Source organism: Syngnathoides biaculeatus, chromosome 17 (assembly GCF_019802595.1).
Source record: "Syngnathoides biaculeatus isolate LvHL_M chromosome 17, ASM1980259v1, whole genome shotgun sequence".
Lineage (NCBI taxonomy): Eukaryota > Metazoa > Chordata > Actinopteri > Syngnathiformes > Syngnathidae > Syngnathoides > Syngnathoides biaculeatus.
In genome coordinates, this window is record NC_084656.1 from 16,691,671 (window position 1) to 16,718,693 (window position 27,023).

At 41.6% G+C, this 27,023-nt stretch overlaps 1 protein-coding gene across 3 annotated transcripts in view; it reads left to right on the forward strand.

Moving 5' to 3' along the window:
- The window catches only part of si:dkey-112m2.1 (transmembrane protein 132C), a 166,657-nt gene that overhangs the window by 36,767 nt on the left and 102,867 nt on the right, over positions 1 to 27,023 (forward strand). For 2 of the 3 annotated variants that reach the window (XM_061801675.1, XM_061801677.1), the window contains exon 3: positions 23,897 to 24,821. In XM_061801675.1, the coding sequence (XP_061657659.1) occupies positions 23,897 to 24,821 (925 nt within the window). The remainder of the gene's footprint in view (positions 1 to 23,896; positions 24,822 to 27,023) is intronic. The other variant, XM_061801676.1, reaches the window with a different exon arrangement.

Below are 27,023 nucleotides of genomic sequence, written 5' to 3' on the forward strand. Positions count from 1 at the left end.
GATTTTCCATGACATTCGTAGGACTAGTACTTAGCAGAATGTTTTTGTTTGGCAAAATGTATTTCTATTGTGAACATCAAGCTCATTTTTGAACTGCTCATTGTTTTACTTTTTCAAAGTGGTGGAAAGTGGTGCAGTTTTTAATTTTTGATCGACTTGAGGTGTGTTTTGCTTTAAGATGCTTTGGAGGAAGAGTCGGTTTTATGTATTTAGTCCAAATATTCGTATTTGTGTTTCGAGAAATGGGTGTAAGTTTCCGAAGATGTGCTTCTACAACTTTTTTTCGATTATAAGGATTTCTTTTATTATTTTAATCTCCTTTTTCTGGTTCTGTTTCTTTTTAGTCAATAATGTGATAATACTGTAATCTGATTTTGTATTTTGCTTCATTTCTTTTCCCCGCACCAATGTTTGCACGGAGCACTTTGCCTTACTTCAGCCTTATATTTGCCTTGTTCTTTTACAAATGCTTCCTTCCTATTAATATTAATTCTGATGAGAGGGAGTTTCTAATATTTGTGTTTTTAGTATTCATGTAAGGACTCAAGTTTCGCAGTTAACCACTTCAAAAGTTACAGATAAGCAATGTAGCGTCGCGAATTAAAGAGGGGCAACGTAAGAAAGAAAGCAAAGGTTGGCTCTTAAGAGTCAAGTGTTCATCACGTACGTAGCACATGACAACCCCAAAAGGCAGCAGATAATTTGCCCACTGAAGAGCAATTGAATTACACGGTGTTCCCAGTCTAATCCCAGTGGCGAGCTCCATTTGAACATGCAATTTCTCATCTTTAATTGCTTGCGGCAATCAGGTAACCTCTCCTAATTGTTATATGGTGACATATTGATCTTTGATAATTAGGAATCTCTTGTCAAGTTGTTTTGCTCCAGCTCCAAATAGCTAAAAATTGGTCCTGACAGCTGGGTTCCCCCCCTCCAAGCATGCATACCTACCAGCGTCCACGGCTCTCTCCTCAATTACGGCGTTAAGATTTCGAACACAGTTATGCAGTAAATGAAGGGAATTCCAACTAGGATGTGAGAAAATAACACGAACATACAAAGAGTGCACATGACAACTTTAGTCTGGTTATAAAAAGAGTACCAGAGATGGTTGCAGGGTGCTCATTTTCTGTCTCGACACACAACCGAACCTGATGAATTTAAAGACTGGTAGAAGCGGTGCTCAATGCATTGAGGTAACTCACAAAAGTAGTGTTGGTAAATTGCAGAACTGAGTCACAAAAAACGAAAAAACAGATCTCAACCTGTTGTCCATGCTGTCGTTTGATTCAGCTGTACCCAATACGTCCATTGCGCAAACGTAGCGTGGGTAGATCACATGGCAATAAAACGGAGATGTTAGCCTATCATCCTCGGTATGAAATTTGTCACTTGACTGACAGTCGGTTTGACCAATCTCACGTTTTGTGACCGGTCACTGTGCATGTGCGCGTAATGGCGTGGACTAGCAAGCTAGTGAGTTAGCCTCCAATTAACAGCTTCTAAATTGATTGATTTTTGTGAACTTTAATAATGCTCTGTTCCATTAGCATTTCTGCATTTTTGTTTTGTTTCAAAGATTTCGTTAACTGAATCTTTTTGTATGTTACCTTTTGTAAAAATAAAGAAGAAAACAAATTTTATTTGCTTTTTTTCCCTCCTCATTTTTGCTTACTTAGTTATTCTGCAAAAAAAAATGTTTACAAGGCTGTGGGCGGAGTCGCTACAGATATGGCAATGCACTCCTGGCCTAGCCTATATTACTACTAAAGCATACATTTTAAGCAAAAAAGAAAAATATTTCTTAAATCTCATCATATAAAGTATTTAAATTATACACGTATTTCTACTATGCAGTTTATTATCAAGAAAAGCTTAAAAAATGCTTTAAAAAGACACTTTTTTTTTTAGGTTGAAACGCATTGTTTCTCAATTAATTGTAAAGGTAAATTACGATTCGGATTTCGAACAAATCACTTCTCGAACCACCTTCTGGAACGGATTGTGGTGGAGAACCGAGGTTGTACTCTATAAGGGTGTTTTAAAAAAAAAAAAAAAAAAAAAGTGCGGGAGCTGGACCAAGTAAAAACACCAAGATTTAGAGATCATACGCAAGTACAGTGAGAACTTGCAAACTTCACACAGGATGGCCAGACTGGATTCAAAACCAGAACCTAACAATTATGTGCTAACCAATGGTCCACTGTTTAGGCCAAGCAAAAGACAAAAACACAAGGCTCCTTTAATCCAAAACACCGAGAGCGAATTTGGACCGCATCCCGTACCGTGAGCACGTTCGGACGGTGCAGACTTTGACATGGCACACGGACAAGATGTTTTGAAACATGTCAGATTGCATCTGTTAGCCACACTGTGAGGCGGTAAACTCTGTGATGTGTGCGCAGCAAGGAAAAAAGAGGGGGGGGGGGGGAACTGGTGTCAAGACAGGTGAAATGAATGAAAGTGAGAGGAATGCGTGGTGACAAGTGCGCTCTTTCAGGCGGACAGCTTACGACACATTATGGCTTGCAAATGTATTGAAAAGCACATGCAAAACGTGGGTGGAGCTCACTTTTCCATTTTCTGCTCTCCTCAAGGACATTCGAGCGCGTTTATGGCATACAAATGTGTCAGCGGACGTATTGTACACAAGATTCCTCTCGGATTTTTTAAAATATAGCACAACCTTGTATCAAATTTAGAATACAAATTGTAAAATTGTCTCTCCCTTAAGACATATTGTTTTTAAGGTTACTTCAGATGGCAGATGCTGACATAGGCCGGCACATTTTTTTATGAATACGTGTTATGATCTGATGAACCCACAACGATTTGCCACTTAGCTTTTCTTGTAGTGAGCAAAGTCATGATAAGGGGATAAAATAATGATTAAATCAAAATTCAGGTAGATTGTACGGAGCCCCAAAAGGGACATTGAAAAAACAAACAAACTGGTTCTCATTGTAATGAGTAACTTACTCATTGTAATGAGTAACTTATTAATGAGTAACTTATTCATTGTAATAAGTAACATGATTACATTACTCATTGTAACTTTTTGGGTGGTGAGCAAAGTCATGATAAGGGGATAAAATAGTGATTAAATCAAAATTCAGGTAGATTGTACAGAGCCTCTAAAGGGACATTGGAAAAAAGAAAACTTTCTCATTATAATGAGTAACTTACTGATTGTAATAAGTAACTTACTCATGATTAAATTACTCATTGTAACTTTTCTTGTGGTGAGCAAAGTCATGATAAGGGGATAAAATAATGATTAAATCAAAATTCAGGTAGATTGTACAGAGCCTCTAAAGGGACATTGAAAAAACAAACAAACTGGTTCTCATTGTAATGAGTAACTTACTCATTGTAATGAGTAACTTATTAATGAGTAACTTATTCATTGTAATAAGTAACATGATTACATTACTCATTGTAACTTTTTGGGTGGTGAGCAAAGTCATGATAAGGGGATAAAATAGTGATTAAATCAAAATTCAGGTAGATTGTACAGAGCCTCTAAAGGGACATTGGAAAAAAGAAAACTTTCTCATTATAATGAGTAACTTACTGATTGTAATAAGTAACTTACTCATGATTAAATTACTCATTGTAACTTTTCTTGTGGTGAGCAAAGTCATGATAAGGGGATAAAATAATGATTAAATCAAAATTCAGGTAGATTGTACGGAGCCCCAAAAGGGACATTGAAAAAATGGTTTCTCATTGTAATGAATAACTTACTCATTGTAATGAGTAACTTACTTGTGATTAACTTACTCATTATAACTCATGAGTAAGTTACTCATTACAATGAGAGCGTCAAAAAATGGCTACCTATGGGTCATAGCTGATTTACCTGCTAGCACTAGCTTCCTGAATAACGAATAAAGGTCTTTTATACATGCACACATGAAATGGACTAGTTACTCATTACAATGAGAAAGTTACTCATTACAATGAGAGAGTTTGTAATTACAATGAGAAACCATTTTTTTTTAAATTTTTTGTCAATGTCCCTTTAGGGGCTCGGTAAGATTGATAATAGATGCGGAGAAAAAAACGTTTTCTAGTATTTGGTACAATCTTGATACATATCTATCACACTCACCTGATTTATCGATACATTTAGGGATGGAACTGGAGAGTGAATGTATTTAAATACATTGGGCTGGTGTTGTTTGTCAAAATGTCACCGACTCTGTCCTCAAACCTCTCAATATTTTCAAAATAACTCTTTATGGATATTTGTTTTTGAAATTTCCATTCATAAGCCATCACCGCTTCATGCATGAGCCTCTCAACTGGCGTCATCCTAAATCCAGGCCTCCATTTCACCGGGCTTTCTTTCTTCTTAATTGCACCCATTTAAATGTTCCGCCATATTTGAAACTGTTCATGGTTCAGTGTACAGCGCCCGTATCCTCGTGCAATTAAACTGCATCTCAAGGGGTTGACAATATTTTATTTTTTTGTTCAGTCCGAGATTGCCCAGTTTCTGACATCTTGTGAACGTGACCAAGTCAAAGTGTACCTGGCTCTCCTGCTCATCCGTGACCAATGTTCTCTTTAAGCTGTGGAACTGCGCATTTGCGCACTTGTTGCACTCTCTCAGCACAGATGAAAACAGATCCAGTGCAGGGAACTACAGTATGACTTTTTTTATTTTTAATTTTTTTAAACTGCCACACCAGGCCACACACTCTACTTCCTAGTGACACTGCCCCTCCGCTCTTAAAAGGGTACACTCATAATTACAAACACTACCCACCACCACTGACTTAGTTAGAAACACAGTCTGGGCAACGTAGAGCAAAGACGAGTTGGACATGCTACTTATGTTTACTCTAGATAATAATGGTAAAAGTTAAAAAAAAAAAAAAAAGAAGCGCTGTTGCTTTAATGAATGTCGGGGTATGTGAATAATAGAAGAGAAAGTTGTGAAACTGAACGAGATTTTCTCATTTTTTTAGTAAAAAAAGGTATGGTCCGAAGCCCAAGTAGAAAGTACAGGATGAGATGGTGTATAATGTTAAAATTCCACCTTGGCACAGCCTGATTGAGCGTGAAAGCACAGATGATACATTGCACAAAAAGCTAATTCTGTATTTTAAATGTAGGAGGCAACATAACATTAATCCTCAAACTGTTTGGGAGCATCATTCGGCTTTCAACGTGGATTGCTAAAGATATTCTGCAAGCAATAATTCAGTTTTACACCAAGAAAAACAGACTCATACAGTGAAGAAAATAACTATTTGAACACCGTGCTATATTCCAAGTTCTCCCACTTAGAAATCATGAAGGGGTCTGAAATTTTCATCGTAGGTGAATGTCCACTGTGAGAGAGATAATCTAAAAAGAAAATCCAGAAATCACAATGTATGATTTTTTTCTTAAACGATTTGTGTGATACAGTTGCAAATATGTATTTGAACACCTGAGAAAACCAATGTTATTTTTTACAGTAGCCTTTCTTTGCAATTACAGAGGTCAAACTTTTCCTGTAGTTGTTCACCAGGTTTGCACACACTGCAGGAGGGATTTCGGCCTTCTCCTCCACACAGATCTTCTCTAGATCAGACGGGTTTCTGGGCTGTCGCTGAGAAACACGGAGTTTCAGCTCCCTCCAAAGATTTTCTATTGGGTTTAGGTCTGGAGATTGGCTAGGCGACGCCAGAACTTTTATATGCTTCTTACGGAGCCACTCCTTGGTTTTCCTGGCTGTGTGCTTCGGGTCATTGTCATGTTGAAAGACCCAGTCACGACCCATCTTCAAGGGAAAGAGGTTGTTCCCCAAAACGTCACAATACATGGCCCGGGTCATCCTCTCCTCAATAAAATGCAGTCGCCCTTTCCCATGAGTAGAAAAACACCCCCAAAGTATGATGCTATCACACCAGTGCTTCACAGTAGGGTTGGTGTTCTTGGGATGGAACTCATGTCGTCTGTTGCTACTCACAGTGATCAAAGGGAGTGCTCACGTTTTGTTTGCTCAGACACATAAAAAATTAGAACATTGCCCGGGACCTGTCTAGAAACTGCGTACAAATATGCAGTACTGTATATACTGCGTGTGTCACATGCAAGCAAAACAAACACAGTGAGAATAGAAGCCTCGTGATCGCCTGTGGGTTAATGACAAGATAAAACACACGGCGACAAGCCTTGCGCTTATGATCATCGACTACACAAACGTACGCTCTGGCGTTGACGATGTCGACTGACATTCCAAATGAAAGATGCCGTAAGCGTTCCCGGATACCTTGAAGTCTGGCTTAAATGAAAGACAAATGCGTCTAATTAACCAGTCAGCAGGTTGCGAGTGAGATGTTTGTCTTCGAGAGGCCGGCGGGAGCGTCTCCTCTGGCGTCCCGTCAATATTGACGAGTGTAGATTGGGAACTGGCTGCGCGGGGAACGCAGCGGGGAGAGTTTCTGACCGCGACGGTAACCGAGACGGCTGCTGTGCGCTTCCTCCCAGCGTGCCGCACGGCGACTTGTTTGAACTCCCCCGGCGATCCTGCGGTGTTGCTGTGTTTACGTATCCGCCGTTGTCTTTTGTATTTGCGTGTTGACACGCTGATTTTACAGTTATGTCTGTGATGTTTCTCTTTCAGAAACTCACTCAGCGCATTGGTTGGAAACGTGTGAAGTTTTTTTTTTTTCCTCTTCTGTGTGTTCTTTTGTTTTCTTTGAGTTGAACTGCAGTGTCTTGAGTCCCCGTGTCGCAATGCCGAGGGAATTGGGCTCCTCTTTTTCTCCAGAGAGGAACGGCAGACAGAATTTAAAGAACTGCATGCGAGACAGTCAATTTAAAAAAATAATGTAATTATAAGGATGCAGTGATATTTTATCAACATTGTGTGAGCTCTGTGATTGACCTTTAATATGCAAACTTCCTTTTTAAAAAAAAAAATACTCTGACAGAAATGAATTGAAATGGATTTAATTAAGTGTCATCTGTACAAATGGTGGGGCGGACCGTTTCAAGCATTTATTCAAAATCGCAGTGAAATTCAAACAATGCACATTTGTAAATGTCATTTGGTGTGGGCTGACTAAATCTGGCTCAAAAGCAAAATTATTGCCATTATTATGTGACAAAGCGTCCCATGAAAGGCTGGGAAAACACGCATGAATCAGATTTTGTCCATTTTTTGGTTTTCTACACTAATGACGCACTTAATCTTATTTCCTCTTCTAGCTTAATGTATCTAAAATCATCAACTATCTCTAAATTTAACCCTTTGTCAAGTCAAGTCATTGTGTCAAAAATTAGTCTTCCCCACTGATATGCTGAAGAGTGTTTACATATGAAATTTTTTTATATCAATAGAAAAAATGCCCTAGTATTTGAGGTAGCCCAAAAGGTTTGTAATTCCTATAAGGAGCTACAAAATGGGTGGGTAAGTAGTACTTTTTTCTCGCTCCTCAACTCACATTAACACAGTTTTTTGGGACCAAGATGCCACAAAAGCACTTATTTTCTCAATGAAGCTCTTCACCTCACTTCCACATAGTTTCTTGGCACAAAGATAGTAAGTAAATTCTTTTTGGCTTGCCCCGTTAGGGGTCACCACAGCGTGACATCGCAGATGAACGCTCAGTTTTGTTTGGCACAGGTTTTACGCCAGATGGCCTTTCTCTCGGGTAATGGAGGCCCCAGTGGGATACGAACTGACGACCCCTGGTTTACCAAATCAGTGCTCAAACCACCTATCTATGGAGCCTCACTTCTTGGCACCAAGAAATGTACCATAATTCCCGCCACAAGTGCCCTGATTGAAACGGGCATTGAAACGTGAGATTTACAAAGAAAGACAGTACACAGAGAGTTTAAAGCTAGTGCCACTGTGCTAATACTAGCCCCGCTGCACTAACAGGTCTGGTTAAAAAAAAAAAAAACAAAAAAAAACATACCGGTAAAAATCACTGAGACACTGCAGTAACTCGCTAGCACAGTGCTAACTGAGACATACCGGTAAAAGTCATTTCCTCGGCACATGAATTCCACCGGTCTCACTTACCTTTTCTGCTCGAATGCACCCTTGCGGGCGTTAGAAAAAATGCACAAATTAACCGCATAAACCGCAGGGTTGAAAGCGTGTGGAAAAAAGTTGCAGCTTATAGGCCGGAAATTACGGTATGTATATAAAGATGTGCGTGTACTGTGTGGTACTACTCCAACCACCATCCCCACCACCTCTCCTCGTTCTTGTTTTTTCGCTATGCCACACTGGTCCGTGCTCCTCCACTGTTTATTCACACATCAAAGATGGGTTTATTCAGAGCGAACACTCACCTACTGCGTAGCGTGCGGCGGGTGTACACAAGACACTTAAGCAAGCGAGCGGCCTCATTATCTAAGAAGGTGAAAATGAGAGCAACGGTGTTTACAGAATTTGCCGCCCACCGAGCGCTTAGAACACTATAATTACAGGTTAATACATGGAGGTGGTGGATGGGAAAAAAAATTATAAAATTAGGACTTGACAAATTTTATAATTGTTTTTTTTTTTATTTATTTGAATGATGCCAGTATAAGCATTAGGAATATGTTTAGAAACATCTCCTGTTTCTGCGGCGGGGGTGGGGGGGATGGTTAGCCTAGCAAGTGGCGTGCTCAATTTTTCCTCATGTGATGCGAATGGAGTTTTGTCAAATTCACATTCAGATTGTCTGATTTAAATTAAAATGTTTTTTTTTTTTTTTTTTTCGAGCGGGCATATTTGGGCCCCTCCTCTCCAGTGGTGCCTTGATCTGCCCACTGTTTTGTTTCATAGACAAGCTAGTGAGCAATGTGTGCAGGAGTGCGTGCTGCTCAAACCAGGGCCGTCCTCAACAAGGCCCCGCTGCTCTCAGCGGGGGGGTGGGGGGGTTTGAGCTCAGATGTGGCGCGCACACACACACACACACAAATCCTATAAAGCAGGACCATCTTATGTTCCATGGTATTTGATGGCCTCTGCGTGTACACAAAAGCCAGTTAGGACCCATATTTGAGGCTTACACTAGCCTGTGCGCGCACACTACACACAAACACACAGCCTCGTCCCTCATATTGGCGACACCGTGACCTTTGAAGGTATCTCATCTCGTCGTGAAAAAGGAGCCAGAAACATCCTATGTGGCTCAGAAATGAGTTCACGCTGGCACCGAGTTGAGAGCGAGAGCCCTGGAGAGATTACTCGAATATGAAGAGTGTCCTTGCTGAGATTCCGGGCCAGAGTTCCGGAGCCGTTGACAGACGTTCATCAGCCCAGACGGACGGCTGCTCGGGAAGCGGGGAAAGCGTGATTAAAACCAGCACCCGGCAGCGCTGAAGTTAACTTTTTAAAACATCGCTTCTTGTTCCTCGGCTGTTTACGGTCGCTTTCAGTGCCTTTTTGCTTGGAAAGTGTACAAATTATGGACTGGACGTAACTGTAACCTGCCAGGATTACATTTCTACATAATGTGATTTTCTTTTGTGTGCAAAATATCATCTTTTAGGTCAAATGCCCCTTACGTTCTTCAAAGTGCAATTTGGTCAAGTTATGGAACAAGTAGCAGCGATTAACCCTTTCTGGGCAGGTGTTGGAAATTTGCAACAAAATACTTATTAATATAATCGAAAATTTTAAATCCAGAGTATCATTTTCTGAAAATATCAGACTTTTCCCTCTGGAAAATTTTGTTTGGTCCAGAGAGGGCTAAAGGAAAAATATTGCACATTTTTTTTCCCCACACTTGTAAAACGGTTCAACGGAAGCGTACTGTATTACTGCCACACCAAAAAAAAAGAAAATCGTGTTTCACATTTTTTTGGTGTGGCAGTAATTATAGTAATAATTAATGTTCGTGACATACGGTAGGTACATTTGTTGATAAACCCCAAAATGTCAAGAATGCCATACTTTACAGGTACACATACATCCTCTCTCTTATGCGTGGGTAATATGCAATATACTTTTTTCTGATATGCATATTAAATACAACTATTTATCACAACAGTAAATTTGAGTGTAATTGATTAGCAGATGCAAACCATAAATTGCAGTTAAATATGAGATCATATGAAGTTCCATCCATTTTTTTTTTTGCTGCTTATCCTCACGAGGGTTGCAGGGAGTGCTGGAGTCTATCCCAGCTGTCAACAGGCAGGAGGCAGGGGACACCCTGAACTGGTTGCCAACCAATCGCAGGGCACAGAGAGACAAACAGCCGCACTCACAATCGCACCTCGGGGCAATTTAAAGTGTCCAATTAATGTTGCATGTAAACTCCACACAGGCGGGGCCGGGATCGAACCTGGGTCCTGAGAACTGTGAGGCCAACGCTTTACCAGTTGAGCCCACCATGCATCCAGTATATGAAGTTATAGAGTATTATTAATAGTGTTGTGTACTTAACAATGAACATAAACATTTTAGCACTATTACAATTGTGGTACAGTTGGAAAGCATTGGCCTCACAGTTCTGAGGTCCCGGGTTTGATCCTGTTCCGCCTGTGTGGAGTTTGGATCTTCTGCATGTGCCTGCTTGGGTTTTTTTCCGGGCACTCCGGAGTAGCAATTTATCAAAAAATATATTTCAAACTTTTTCATGCCACAGTGCAAGTTTACTGTCAAACTAAACATAAAACAAAGACAATTAACTCTATTTAAAACAATTGTAGTTTAGCCTTTTGTTCCGCTAACTTAATGCTAAGGCTTAATTGGATTTTTGGGGTTGGTCTAAGCGATGGATTGAAAATAAACAATGCAGCAAAAAACATGTGCACTGACAACAGAGCGGCTAATACTCTGTTAGCGTTGTTCTGATAAGCTAAGACACGATTTATTCCCCCCCCGTCACTGCGTTTAGGTAGTTTTGTCCTGTTGTCAAAGTTCTCTTGAGGTCACGTCGATAAAACCCCCCACAAAGAGCGAGCAGGTTCCACTCAGCCTTTGGAAAATGAGAAGTGGCGGGGATTTATCTGCTATTATCATTTGTTGTAAATTTAATCAGATGTTTATCCCTTGGCATGTTCCGATATATCTAAATAGGTTCGCTGGCTCTGATCTCTTCCAATTTTCCCTATTTTGAATTTATCTGCTTGCATTTTGAGCCAAATGTTCAAATTCAGATGCCCCCCCACGTTTGTGTACCTTCCTGTACGAGGTCGCCACGCGAAAATCCTTCCATTTACAGGTCGACTTTTGGTTTTTTATTTGCTCCCAAAAAGCTGAAGGCGAGTCCTGCTCTTCTTCTCCGGCACGAGGCGGGCGCTTCGAGCTGTTAACATTTCATGACCGTTGTCTCGGCGTGACAAAGACCAACCGCGCTTTTATCTTTGATGGCTCTCGGAGCGCAAGTGAGAATATAAAACCAAACAGGAGCTCAGCAGTGGTCAAGGGAGCTACTGTGCAGCTCAGCTGGGTTGTTAAATTCCAAGTCATCGTTCATAGTTCCCTTTTTTATTTTTTTTGATCAAACTGCAGCTATTGCTGATTAACTTTTTTATCATTTTTTTTTATATACTGTTTCTTGAATTTACCTTTTCTTTTTTTTTTTTTTTTTTTTTTTGCCATCAGGCATAATGACTGTGAACATAATAAACAGCTTAAATAACAGGCAACTCGTCACCCGTCTGCGTTTTGGAGAGGTCGTTATCATTGCTGCGGGGGGGATCTTACGGGGTTGCCGGTTTGGATGCGGACGATAACGGGCTGCTTCGATATTGATCTCTTTCTCATCAACGGAGTGCTTTTCTCTTCGGAGCCCCGCTCGGCTTACCGGACACCCGAACACATGATATGAATACTAAAGCGCGGTGGTAACAAATGTGCTTGTGCACCTGCTGATAGGGGAAAAATCAAGAGAGGGAAGCGTCACTCTGCTCATTAAGAGCGCAGGATAGGCACACAGTTTGAGAAAAATACATTTTTTAGCTGGAGTTTCCCAAAAAATAGTTGTAATCAGCTGTGATGTACAGGGTAATGTGCATCAATTAAAATATGGACTATTATTGTAAGACAATAGCAATTCTGCAAGAATTAACAATATTTAAATTGAGTGGGATAAATATTTAGAAATTTGTATTAATGTCTATTTTCAGTCTTATGGAAATATTAGCTTTTACTGTGGAAATCAGGAGCAATTCAAAGTGTCAATGCAGGAATTCAGTTTTCAATATTGTTTAAAATGTATATTATTGTTTTCTAATGTCTTGTTTTTATTTGATACATTCATGGAACTATCAGGGATGCACCAATGCCAACTACAAGTACTTATATTTGAGTTGGTGACGATACTGAGTACCAGTACTTGATTATGCCATAACATCTGGTAAATATGGATGACGAGCGTCACCATCATTCTGATGTACGACGCACCACTGATCGTGTGACCTAAACGTGAAAGAAGGGTTAGAAAATAAAAAGATCAGAGGAATATTTTTGAGGTTATGCTCGACATCCTCTCCCTTGAACTGAACCTCCCGCGTGATCATCGCTGGTAAAAAATGTCCACAGGCGTCGCTATTTGATCCACTGTGACATCATAAGTATTGTTGTAAAACCCGACATATATCCTTCTTCTTTTCCTTCCGGCTTGTCCCGTTAAGGGTTGCGACAGCGTGTCATCTTTTTCCATCTAAGGCTATCTCGTGCATCTTCCTCTCTAACACCCATTGTGCTCATGTCCTCCTTCACGACATCCATCAACCTTTTCTTTGCTCTTGCTCTCACTCTTTTGCGCGGCAGCTCCATCTTCAGCACCTTTCTACCAATATAGTCACTCTCTCGCCTCTGGACACGTCCAAACCATCGAAGTCTGCACTCTCTAACCTTGTCTCCAAAACATCCAACTATGGCTGTCCCTGTAGTGAGCTCATTTCTAATCCTATCCAACATGCTCACACCGAGCGAGAACCTCAACATCTTCATTTCTGCTACCTCCAGTTCAGCTTCCTGTCGTCTCTTAAGTGCCACCGTCTCTAATCCGTACATCACGGCCTCACCACTGTTTTCTAAACTTTGCCCTTCATTCTAGCGGAGACTCTTCTGTTACATAACACACCAGACACCTTCTCCCAGCTGTTCCAACCCCGCTTGGACCCGTTTTGTTCTCTTCCTTACCACACTTTCCATTGGTCTGTATTGTTGACCCCAAGTATTTGAAGTCATCCACCCTCAATATCTCTTCTCCCTGTAGCCTCACTCTTCCTCCTCCACCCCTCTCATTCATATTGTTTTACATATATATCAATATATATACTTTGCAGACCGTATTTATGTATTCGTGGCTTGGCAGCTAGTTCCTTTAAAACCTGGAAATGCCGATTGGCTGTTCAGATGAGTTTGGGGTGTGGGGGTAGCAACCGCAAAGTGGGCAGATACTTGAATATTGGCCAATAAAACCATGTTAAAATGTCAGCGATTTTCAATGCGCCCGTTTTGCAAGCCTAATGCGGTTTGCCGGCTTTTTCCATTTGACCGACAAACTGCGTAGATGTCAGACTTCGATCATGTCACCAAATCGTTGTAACTTATGCATAAAACACTTGGGGGAAAAAAATGTATTCTGATCAAAGGGAGCTTTAAAAACATATTCGTTATTTACTTCATTTGAGCACTCATAAGGTTGGCCAGATCTTCCCGGAATACATTTATTGAAATGGTTATTAATTCATTTTGCATCTGAGTGTTTCGATGGGAAAAACTAATTAGCAACACATTTGGGGCACCATGTTCTAAGTAGCGTACACTATTTACCATGAATGAAATAATGAACTGGTAGAATGTACCATGAGGGTGTTACCGGCGTAGGGGTCGCAATAATGGAAACCCACGCGACGCCACTGCTCATTAGCAGTTGCGGTCCACCATAGGCCAAGACATTTGATCTTCTGACTACCACCGTCCATGCACATTTTAATACCATTATTTTTTTTTTTTTTTTAATGTGAACACACACAGGACAAAAAAAAAAAAGTGCAGCCACGACACCCCCCAAGAGATAAAGGCGCTTGTACTGCGAACGGCGAGAGCAAACGAGATGGGATCGGGGTGATTAACAGCTGGAGCAGCAACCGGTCACAGAGTTCAAATGGATGTGGAAAGAAACGCTCAGCAGAAACCAAAACAAACCATCGAGCGCTTTAGATTAAACCGTATATTCAAAAACGCGCCCGGCCTCGGCGTTCAAAATTAAATTAGCTGCTTGTGGGGAAACAGCTCAACTTTGCGGCCTTTTCATTGACAGGAGAAGAATAAACATTCAGCTCGCTCTCTCGCTCTCTTTCAATAAATATGAAATGCATGTAACAACCTTTACAAAAGTAAAGGTCTTGAAATCAGCCAATGTGATGCATCGGTGAGTGAAAGCTTCACCGCGTTGCCAGATTGTGCTCTTACTTAGTGCTCAGATATCCTGCACCTTGGCCACGCCGCGGTGTCGATTTGAAAGCCGAGCGTTTGGATATTTTTGACAGCTGCCATGTTGGCCTTTGGGACCCATAGGTAGCGATCCCGGTGCGGCGTCCGCATCAGTCGCAACATGGCTACGCTTTAGGGCAGGGCTATCTCGAATGTCCACTTTGTGCCGAGCAGAGTCTAGATTTATTTCATACAAAGTCAGGCTGAATTTGACCATAAATTCTTATTTGTTACAGCAAGATGTTTAGTGTTTAAACGACATCAACATAGATGTGGAATAACAAGATGTGACGGTCAACAACAGAAGAGTGCGTAAGATCAGAATATTAGTTTGTTTCTTAACCAGAGGGCGACGGGTTTAATCATCAATATTTAAAGTTAATAGGCCAAATTTTCCCGCTAATAAATGGAACCTCTTTTGAGTCACGTGAACTTGAAACAGATCATTATGGCAACTTGAGTCTCGACTGAACTTTCCGTTACCTCAGTGTCATTATTCTCTCTGTTTTCCGCCACCTGCTATTTTGAAGTGTGGCCCAATTAGACTGTGTGAAGTCGAGACAAGGAGGTAAAATATCATAGCTGCTCAACCGACAACGATATCAAATAAGTGACTGTCGGTCCTTGGTTTCAATGGATGTATTCTATTTTCTTGAAAAAAAAAAAAAAAAAAAAATTCTCGGTCGTTCCTGCCAGAATTACCAGTGTGTGTGTGAGCAAAACAGCTTTTCAAACTGTGTGACTGTGTTGAAAAACCACAAATTGTCTCTACAAAACCCAAAGTGATCACAAAGTTTCCGTCTGACTAAACTTTTCATCCATTTTCCGTCACAAAATCTGTCATCCCCCGTCATTGAAACGGAATGATCAACAGCCTTTTTTCTGGCACAGCAGTTTCCATTTTCTTCATATTCCGCCATCAGCTGGCTCGCTAAAAGACAGACAAATCTCCATGGTGCGTTTTTTGGGGGGGTGGAGATGTGGATGAAGAAACGTGTGCCGTGAGCATCGCTTGCTGCAGGAGGAGACCTCAGAGTTCAACTCATTTCAGTTTTCTGAGCAGCAGTGAAATGACTCTCTGTTCCTTACCCAAACTGGCGCTGTTTGGTGCCTTTTGACTTCCTGCTGGATGGACCGGGTGCTTCTGTTCCGTGCTGTTTAGCACCACCTTCCAGTCGCTGTTGTGCATCTCTCTTCTGGTGCTGCCCATTAACACACTGCATTATATCTGTACAAGAAGCATATTGTTTGACGTGCTTTCTACTAAATGCATGTACAGGTACGTTATTATGTTGTTATTTTTTTTTAGCTGGCTTTTGCTGGATGCACTTTTTTTTTTATCAGCAGTAGTTTGGCCTTTTTGGGCCAACTAGGATGAACTGTCTTAACCTGCTTTAACGTGCACATAAAATATCTCATTTCCCTTGACGGTACAGTTTTACCGTCATAAAATCACTCTCCGGTGCTACCGACGATGAGTATTTTGACGATTTAAAGATGTCACTCCATATTCTTCTCCCTGTACTGTCAACATGACGTGGCATCCAATGGAAACGTGTTTTCTTGCTCTTACTTGACGAGCCAACATTTGCAACGCTGTCAAGACAACAGCCCGTCGTCCTTAGTTTCTTTTTATAAACTCATGACCGACAAACCTTCAAAGGTGAGTGTTATACTCTTAGCTAGTTATTCTGAAATTATGATACGAGTACCATCGTACGCAGGCTTCTTGGTAGAGATACAAAAAAGAATCACTGACTCAAATGTTAAAACTGCGCACAACATTCCAGTGGCTTCAGCATTTCTAAATCCAGTATTGTACAGTTCAGTTAATCCAATACATTGGGATAGCATCATAAGAGAGGTTACTTTTCAAACAATATTGTTTAAAATACATTTTTTGATTTAATGTTCATGTGTAATGTATGGAGCCTCAAAAGGGACATTGAAAAAAAACAGTTTTATTATTGTAATGAGTAACTTACTCATTGTAATGAGTAACCTAATGAATAACTTATGAGCAACTACTACTCATGAGTAAGTTAATCATTGTAACTCATGAGTAAGTTACTCATTACAATGAGTGTCGAAAAACAGCTACCTATGGGTCGTAGCTTATTTACCTGCTAGCAGTAGCTTCCTGCATTCAGGTAGTCATAGCTTATTTAGCTGCTAGCGGTAGCTTCCTGGATAAGGAATAAGGGTCTTTTATACATGCACACATGTAATGTATTAGTTTCTCATTACAATTAGAAACCAGTTAGGTTTTTTTTTGTTTTTCAATGTCCCTTTAGGAGCTCCGTATTAATGCATTTTAGCTGAATCATTCGCTTTTTTTGGAGTAAAAACTCAACCTCATTTTTGACAAACAGTTGGGTCTAATTTTGGGTTGGTACGGTAATAATACTTGGGGAGATATGGTAAGAATTTTTTTAGGTGTTATCTAAGTGGTTGATGATTGGTAATCAAGGTGCATATTTGTTAAAACGACTCATATTTCTGGAGGGAGGTCAAAATCAGTTTTCGATTTTGCCAATAAATTGAGCTATGCGGATTTCAATGTTAGCCAAAATACTGGTACGCCATTACTTAGCCAGCAATGGGGAAAATTGCTTTGTTGGCAGCAGCAATACACACGAGTACTGTACACACCACATACAAACAAGCAGTGCACACAAGTGAACTATGTATTAGAAAATATCAATACAGTGATTGCATTTTGTGCCCATACTGTGATTTGTAGGCTTTAAACTTCTGTGGCCAAGTTCCCCAATTAAATGCGCAATCATCATCTCCTTTATGAGCACCACATTTTTTCGTGGTGGGAAGTTACTTCAGGCTTGTTTGACTCCCTAATGCAAAATCGTATAAAAACTAAATAAACCCCCGGTGGAATCGAATTGTTGAAAATTAAACAGACTACGCATTTCTTTCTTTTGCGCGTGTTGTTTTTCAACATGGTAAGCAATCAAATTGAACTCCCACGCAGCACCTCGTCTGAACCAAATGAAAAACATTGAGGTTTGCATTATTTAAAGGAAGTGGCCGATGTCCAAAGTCTATTGACTTTCTCGCCGCGCAACCTTGCTGCAAATGCCAAGCCATTGCTCACCTTTCTCCTTTTTTTTTGCCAACTCATTGCTTTATTCTCACCAACTCCAGTCGAATTACATTTGTAGGAAAAAAAAAACCAAACAAAAAAAAAAAAACATCCCCAGCGTTTGGAACAGGTGAACCGGATTCACCGGGATAGGAATTTTGCGCACGGGGAGTCATTATTATTTATGACACGTCTCCCTCCATCTAAGCAGCCTCCCTGCATCGTCCGTCACTGTCACACTGTTTGTTGGAATCATTTTAAAGGACCGTCGTAGCCGGGGAGGGAAGGCGCTCGTCGCATTTAGAAGTTCTCCGAGGTAATCTAAGGTGTTAAATGGGTCTGCATAGTTAAAAGAGTCTCCTTCGATTCGCCCTTTGGGCGCTCCCGATTGCGGTTCCAAACTGCTCCTCTGCTCCGGCCGGCGCATTTAGCGGCATTTCGTTCAAGAGCCCTCGTCTCATAGCTCATGCCATCTAAACAACCCGCGACTCTATTGTGAGTCCCCACGCCGCCATTCACCTCCTGTCTCCCCGACACTGTATAATGCGACACCGGCGATGGGCCGAACCGGCATAAAAAGGCCATTCATGTCCCCGATGTGTCTTTACGGGAGAAAAGCTTTCCTGTGCGAGCGGCGTTGCCGGGTAACCCCCCGCCCCCGGTGGACCAACGTGATGCAGAATGAGCTGTGGGGAAATGGCAAGAGATGGCGGGGAGATGCTGCAACTCTTCCCAAGTTTGGCATAACTAATGCCCAATAGAGAGGTTTCACCCCCCCCCTTCTTTCCTCTGCCTTTGAGATCATTTTCATTCCAAGGAGGCTGTCGAGTGGGAAGAATGGAAATGTTATTCAGTAGTAGTTACCAGTAACATCAACATTCTTGTCAGTTTTTTTTTTTTTTTTTAATCAAGCTGAATTGAATAATTTACGTCAAGAATACCTTCAGTGACGTTGAAAAAAACAGAATTGTCTTACATTATCTTTTGGCAATAAACAGAATATGACAACAGTAAAATCATATTTTGAAGTCCATTGATGAACAAAATGTTGACATTTTCTTGCTTGGCTGATCACAAAGAAATGGTACAGGAAGTACATTTTCCTTTTGTCTTTTAATCACCAAATTTCCTCACCACATACGATTTATAGCATTTTAAGATTAAATACGGTGTGCAATGAAGTAGAACTTGGTTTTTCATTTATTTATAAAGGCCCACACAAGTTTTTCATACAAATATTTACAGTAATAAGGCAGCACGCTGGAGGAGCTGGAAACCATTGACCTCACAGTTCTGCGGTCCCGGGTTCCATCCCGGCCCCGCGTGTGTGCAGTTTGCATGTTCTCCCCGTGCCTGTGTGGGATTTCTCTGGGTGGTCCGGTTTCCTCCCACATCCCAAAAACATGCAACATTAATTGGACATTCTAAATTGTCCCTCGGTGTGATTGTGAGTGTGGCTGTTTGTCTCCATGTGCCCTGCAATTGGCTGGCAACCAGTTCAGAGTGTACCCCGCCTCCTGCGCGTTGACAGCTGGGATAGGCTCTGGCACTCCCGCGACCCTTGTGAGGATAAGCGGCTGAGAAAATGGACAAGTCCGCATTGGCTAACAGGCAATTGCGCCGATCTTATAATGGCGCTTTATTGTGAATCAAGGACCCTCGTAGGTGATCGAAGACATCAAAACAATTATCATTTACAAAAGCGTAATCCTCCTGTGGGGGGGAAAAAAAAAATCTAAACAAGATAAATGTCTTCCGTTTAGTCTTTCAGAAGTTGTCCCCCATTAAATTACCAAGATGCCCAATCAAAATATCAGCAAGACTTCCAGTTTCATCTCAGTTCAAAATCCAAAAAGAAAACAACAACCCGAGGCAACGACTTTAACAGACGGGATTGCCGGAATAGGTCGAAGCACGCTTCATCCCCATTGGTCCGGTCGCATCACTTAATTTTCCTTCATTTCTCTGAAAGGGAAAATATGATTCCAGCTATCGATCTCCGCATAAACGTGTTGCCTGGTGATGAAAGATGAAGTGTGCCTCGCTTTTATGGGATCCGATTAACCTCCTGCTGGGATTGGACGTTCTGCTCTGTCTCGCTGTGTCAGGGTTGCGTTCGATGGGCTCTTGGAGTGATTAGTCTCCCTGTGTGTTTTGATTCTTGTGGAACACCAAACCAGAGTATAATATCGTGCATTGACACGTTAAAATGCTTCCAGGGTTGTAAAAGTGAGGAGACTGTTGAAGTGAAAAGCTAAAGCTCAAATATGGACGGGCTTTTCGGTGTTCGAAGTGATGTTAGCGTCTCCGTTTTATTTTTATTTTATTCAAATGTCTCATTATTATGAAACGTCTCAACTTTGCCGGCGGCATTTTGTGTGATCAGGTGTTGACATTTATATATATATATCCTACACGTTTTTTATTTTTTCCACGAGCTACAGCATACCTTGAAATTCAATTTTTCCTGAGCTTAGAAATGTGGAAATGTTACCTTTCAAACTGACTGACGGAGGGGGCCCACTGAGGAGAATGACTCAAAGGTCCCCCGAGGTGTTTTTTGAACAGGAAATAAAGCTACCATTTGCGAAAATGTCAACAAACACCATACGTCTTATTTAAGTAGCAATGTGACAAGATTTCGCCCCCAAAAAGTTGTTAAAATGCCGAGTCCGGTTGACATAAGACCACCGCAGTAGACGTTTAACTGCTCAAAAACGCCCGGGGAACTGCTTTGAAAGTTTGCTGGCAGTGAATGAGTTAATTGTCTTAGTTGCTGATATTCTTAATTGGGAAATACATAGATTTGTAATTCCTTCGACTACTTCAGGTTCTTTCCTGGCAAACGGCATAAAGATGTGGCTCACAAGCGGTGAGCGATGAACCGTTTTGCCACGCATGTGTTGTCTTGACAAGAAAACAAGTCTTAATTGTCGAGCGATCGCCGGAGGCGTTGAGCGATGTACGCATTGGATGTTTCTCTCATCAAATCTTCACGCTGTCCAATTTCAATAACCTCTGTTTCCTCTTCCCCACGTGCTCGCCTCCGGGCCCTCACCTCCATCAGCCGTATCTGATTAAACCAAATCTGTTTGGCGAATGTGTTAAAGAAAGTTGGCACGACTTAAAATGTTTGAAGAAGGGCTGGGGGATGCGGGGTGCTCGTAAATACGCAGACATGGTGGAGGATAAAGATGGGATGAGACAAGAAGGGGCCGGACAAGATGAGAGCATGAAAATTCTTCTTTGGTTGCAAGGGAGGAGAACGAGTACCGTATTTTCCGCACTATAAGGCGCACCGAAAAGCCTTTATTTTTTTCAAAAGCCGACGGTGCGCCTTATAATCGGGTGCACCTTATATAAGGATCAATATTGAGCCTTTAATGCAGCTCCATCTAATGGATGCATAACGTAACCCCAGCCTCTATTCTATGCGCCTTATAATCCGGTACGCCTTATATATGAAAAGATACTTAGAGTAGGCCATTCATTGAAGGTGCGCCTTATAGTGTGGAAAATACGGTCATTGGATTGGAAACTGAACACATACGAACGACCTGACGGATGAGTTGTTGGGAACCAGTTTGGCAGATTTTTTTTTTTTTTTTCTTGCTTTGACCTGCAAGCACAGTCTTGAGATAAGAGTGAGATCTGGTGTCAGTGGGCTCAACTCATTGACATGAGCACATATAGCTTTGATTTAAGAAAGTAGTGAGTAAGTTTCTTTCGGCTTGTCCCGTTCGGGGTCGCCACAGTGTCACATCTCAGATGAACACTCATTTGTTTGGTTTTGGGTTTTTGTTTTTACGCCGGATTCCCTTCCTGATGCAACCCCTCTTTGGGAGTAGAGAGCCCAGTGAGATACGAACCCACGCCCCCTAATTTACCCAACCAATGCTCTAACTGCTGAGCTACAGGGCCTCTCTTTGACTCAAGAAAGTATGCTTCGCTAATTGCTAACCAACAATGCAAAATGACGTAAACGGGCTTATGAATCGCGTCAACGTTGCAGTGTTTTGACTGTTAAAGCCACATGATGTTTGGAAAATGAAAAATGGTGGTGCAAGATATGGAGACAAACATAACACTACTCGGGCATATATTCTTAGTCCTCCGCAAAAAAAACAACTATTGTAGCTATTGTAGGTTACTGACAAATTGTGACCATATCTGTCGCCATGTACATCTTGTATTATACTGCTCACAAGTGGAAGGAGCCACACAACAAGTTCAACATGATGCACCAGTTGTTTAATAATTTATGTGCAATATTATATAGCTATACTCTCTGTACTCTTCTGCCTGCGTACTGGCGCATCGCCAGTTACCCCAGCAATCCTCTCCTTGCAAGGGTTTTACAACCGAGATTTACTAGAGGTGGGTTAATTTATCTCCACAAATCATTTCCTTTTTCCTTTTTCATTTGCAGAAGCAGTCTGGCTGCATCCATGATTTACAAGTACAGTAGCTCCCGACGTGAAATCCAAGGATAACTCACAGTTGCAAATCAGACCGGCTTAGCTCGCGTTATTTGTAACAACCCTCGCGGTGTCGTTAAAAAAAAGACGAAATCCGGAGTTCCCGTCGTTTTGACTACTTTCCAGCTGTAAAGAGTTTTTTTTTTTTTTTTTTTTTTTTGGTTTCATCTGTGTTATAGTAAGTCGAAACTAGGACAGTGTGTCACATCCACCAGAGAAACGGAGCAACTGGGAAATAATCTCCCGGCACCAACTCCACCCGCTTGCTCCCTTGACATTGAGCCTCATTTTTTGCCGTCTTTCAAATCAGGGTCATCCAACTCTAAACCGCCATTACTCACCGAGTACTGCCTGGCTGAAGGTCTTTTTTTTATCCCCTGGTTACACCTTCCCACCGGGGCTGTATTTTAATGATTAGTTAGAAGAGAGCGCACGATATGAATACGGATTGGGAAAAGAAAGACTTGAGATAATTTGTGTTTATGATTCATGCCTATTATTTCCATGGCTTTGTCACTCATGCCTGACATGTATTACTGATGCATATTCTTTTATTGAATGGGAGGTCTGTAATTAGGTTCCGCTCGGGGGCTTGTTTATCATGCATAACGCCAATAGCATTTTCAAAGCGCTGGCAGAGACGAAGGCCATATTCTCATTATTTGTACATTTATTGGGAAATAAATTAAATAGATTTTTTTTTTCTTTCGAGCTGAACTTCAATCCCAAGCCTGACTTGTGCAATATACCAGGAAAAAAAAAAAAGTCTTTGCTGCCCCATTACGCCTGGAATTGCAAGTTAAACAGATGCAGAACGTCGAGATATTTATCCTCTAATTGATCCACGGAGATGCCCATTTGGCTCCGTTCCTGCAAAAGGACAGGAAGTTGTCTCTAAGTTATGGCTGGACCACAGTGAACTGTTGAATAGCCTGCTGGACCAGACCGAGCAGCTCTCCGAATGAAGCAGACGGGGGGGACTGTCTGAGTGACTTTGTAGTTGCTTAGTCAATATCTAAACCGTGGTGGCTGCTGAAGAGGTGGTGGTGTGGGTTTGCGAAAAAGGAATGCACGGAAACATTAAGATTCCCCATGATATTGATGGACATGCTGGCGCAGCATGTCTGTTTTATAATTTTTTAAAAATGCATTTGCTTGTATTTGTCATACTACATTTTATATGCTGCAGCTAATTACAAATCCTGAGTTGCAACGGGTTTTTTTTTTTTTTTTTTTTTTTTTAATCTCGCCTATGGATCTTTGCTAAACTGCTCCTCCGCAGATTGCGTTTTAATCAGTTTCCTTTCTGCATTGGACTGTGGGGGAAAATAATGGGCTTTCTTTCTATGTCGGTCACGTTTCCTGCGCCAACCGCAAATAAGATATCGGGGAACCGTGCATAATCTGACCGTTGTTTTGTAGCCCAGTCTACATGCGTGATTGCGATTAAGAGATTGGCGGAGAAAAAAATGGGGAAAAAAAAACGAGATTGAGAAACAAAATAACTTCTCATTGATTTAGCATTCAGTAGCGCAAGCATTTTAAACTGAGTTATTCAAATGCTGCACCCCGGGTGAAATCATCTTTGTAAAATAAATCCAACTGACATATTGACATTATTCAATAGAATTGATGAACGGTGTGATTGCCGCGTTTTTCGAGGAATGCATGTAAATGTTACGGTTGCTGCGAATTGCTCCTTGCAAGGTCGCATGTTATTTTCCCCGTTCTCATATTATACTTAATTTCATGGCTGGCTGGAGCTTTGTTGATAAGGTTTAGAAAATGTCTTTCAGGTAAAAAGCCTTTCAAAGTATTTCTGTGGGTTTCTTGTGTAATCTCATCACGTTCGGTGAGTGAAACAAAGGAGCGATAGATAACTTCTCTTTTGCCGCTGTGTCTTCTGTGTTCCAGTGGTGGACAGCAAGGGGATCCTGGAGGGCCTGCAGAGGTACAACCCAATGCCAATCTATCTACCTGTCAACTACCGGATCCTTAATGCTGAGTCAGCTTTCTTCCTACAGGAAGCAAACCAGGATTTAATGAGGAATTCCAGCCTGCAGGCCCGTACAGAGTCCTTCTTCATCCACCAGGCTCGGCAGATGCCTTTCATCAATGCTAGCTACGGGCCGCTGTCTGTACAGCAACCTGTCCCCCTGGAGATGCTGCAGACCCAACCTGGGCCTTTCAATATTCCTGCTTTCACATTATCATCCTTGCCGACACCCCCGCCGTCGACGCCGCTCTTTACATTTAACTGGAAGGTCCATACTTACATCATCAATGAGAGGATTCACCCCAGCTGGCCAAAAGTCCAAGTGTTGTTCTATATCGCGGGAAGGGACTGGGATGATTACAGCGCCATCCAAAAACTGCCCTGCATCAGGATGTTTGCGTTCCATGAGACTCAAGAGGTCCGGGGGACGTGCAGGCTGAAAGGCGAATTGGGGATTTGTGTTGCTGAGCTGGAGCCTCTTGTCAGCTGGTTCAGCCCACCCAGCGTCAGGCCAGGTCGGCAGAGGGTATCCGAGCAGGCTCAGGGCACTCCTGTGGAGCTCTATTACATGGTTCAAACCACCAACACTGGGGACTGCAACGCTGAGGACTCTCGGAAAGGCAATACTATCCGCATGGAGCAGCATGGTCCGAGGGGCTATTCTGCGGGACACACACCGATGCAACGCATTGGGAGTGTCAGGCTCTTTCAGCCACTATCGGAACTGAAACTGGACAGTAACTTTTTGGTCATGGTGCCTTCCAAACCTATCCGACAGAGAGAAACCGTATCCGCTTTCCTGGCTCTGTCGATGCTTTCTTCGGTGCAGATCTTCACCCTCAGGTAAGCAATTCTCGGGCAATAACAATGCGCTAATATCGAGTCTAGGATGTTGCTTGTCGTACCATCATGATTGGTAGCTAGTCCATGTTTCCTTTGTGTTTTTGTGGGGATTCAATGAGAAAGTGGCATTTTTATCATTGATCCATTGAACCTTATCTCTTCAAAGAGACTCATTTCAGAATCATGATTACATTTTCCGAACTTAGTCAGTGGTCAAATCATGGCTGTCCGTCTGTACAGTACGAACACTTCAATCGATCTACTTTTTTTCCACAATTAAGTGTGTGTCGAAATTGTACAGTGCATAGTCAATTTAGCACCGCATCATCTAGATCCCCCAGACCAATTTCAACAGTAATCATAAGGCATATAATTATGACTGTTTAGCTGGCACTGGAAAAAACAACTGCAGATTCAGGCGAGTCCAGTGACATTTTCAGTTTTCAAACAGTCATCTGTGTGTGGAATTGTTGCCGCAACTCATTTTCTCGAATCACTGATGCACTCAGTCATACGGTTGTGACTCATGTAAAATGACACAGGGGACAGCGCTAAAGTAATCAGGTTGTTCGATGCCACTGTGTGTTTTGGTGGGAAACGAGGCTGACAAACAAAGCTTATTATGTGACACAAATGCGCCTCGGTGCCTATTCCTATTTTTCAGTCAAGTGGTTTGGTTTGGGGAAAACCTGGTTCAATTAAAATGTGACATCATCCCTTCATAGAGAGAGAATAAATTTAATGATAAATGCAAACATGACAACGGTGTTGGAAATCTATTGTTTTGCGTGCCAAACAAATATGGTAGTAGAGTAGTTCTTCAACTCAGAAGCACTTTCAGAATTACTCTGTGACAGAGGTGGGAAGAAGTCTTTGTTCTGCAAGCTACAACTAGGTCTCAAGCCGAAACATGAAAGTCCTGAGTCAAGTTGCATGTCCTAGACAAAAAAAATGTATACTAAACTTATTCCATGTGGTGGGTTTTTATGTTTTGAAAATATTACAGAGCGTTTCATCTGAATAATCAGCAGTGGTCAAATTTGTGGATTGGTCTGTGGCATTAGAGATTAGAATGTGCGCATGATAAGCTTTTGATTTGCCACAGCACACTCTCGATGGCAGGAGACGTTGCCATGACACCGCCGGTCTACTGCCTGACGTTTGTTTATTTGGACCATTTACCGAGTGAGCTGACCAATGTAGTGTTGAAAATGGAGTATGGTCGAAAGAAGCCACCGTGTTCTTGTCGTTATAAAGTCAAGTAGCAGATTATACAGACGAGTTAATTTAGTAGTTGTCTTTCTTAAAAACACTTCTATTTGTGGCCACCTTCAGTTGCATCAAGAATAATAGCACATTAAAACTTTACAAAACAAAAAACTTGAAAAAAAAAATAGCAGTTTCAACATTCTCCTGAACCTTCTTTACCATGGGAACTGAAATGCTGATTTTACTATTCTGATTCTGCAGTTCCATAGTTGTCTTCTACCACCTGTGTGAGGGTTTTTCAGCCCACAAAGATTGAAATAGATTTCACTATTCCTCTGCATTTCTCGGTTTCTCCTCAGAAACAGTGTTTTTGTTGTGAACCCACAAATTCTGCATTGGAATAAAGACCTGGGGATTGGTCTGCCACTCCGTAATGTTGAGGTTTGTCTTGTGAAGCACAAATAATACTGTTGTTAACAACCCTGCCAAAATACATTTTTAGAAAATTTCACCCCAATATCAAATTATGCTTCAAAGTCATGAAAAATCAAGCTGTTGTATCTGATGAATATGCTCTACACTCCGCTCAGCTATCAATCAAATACTATTTGTGTCACAAGGAGCTTAGAAATTCCCCCTCCTCGCTCTTTAGCTATTCTCATGACGTGGTCTTGGACGCTGTGGGCGTGGGTGCTGGATGCTTTAAAACCCACCCCGCTTGACCTTCACCTGTCAACACCGCTGTGTTTAATAAACTGTTAACATTCCCTGAAGTGTCTCTGCCGCGTTAGCTCACACACAACAACACTAAGTGAGTGTGCGACGTATTAAACAGTGCTGCCACCGCTTTAATGAATTTGCTAGCTTGTTATTTCACTGGCTAACGACTGTTCCCAGCTAGCCTTCGCGCTGTGTTGTTCGGAATGTGGACCTCTACTGAGCTTGCTAGCTTATTTCATTTGCTAACGACTGATCCCAGCTAGCTTTCTGTGT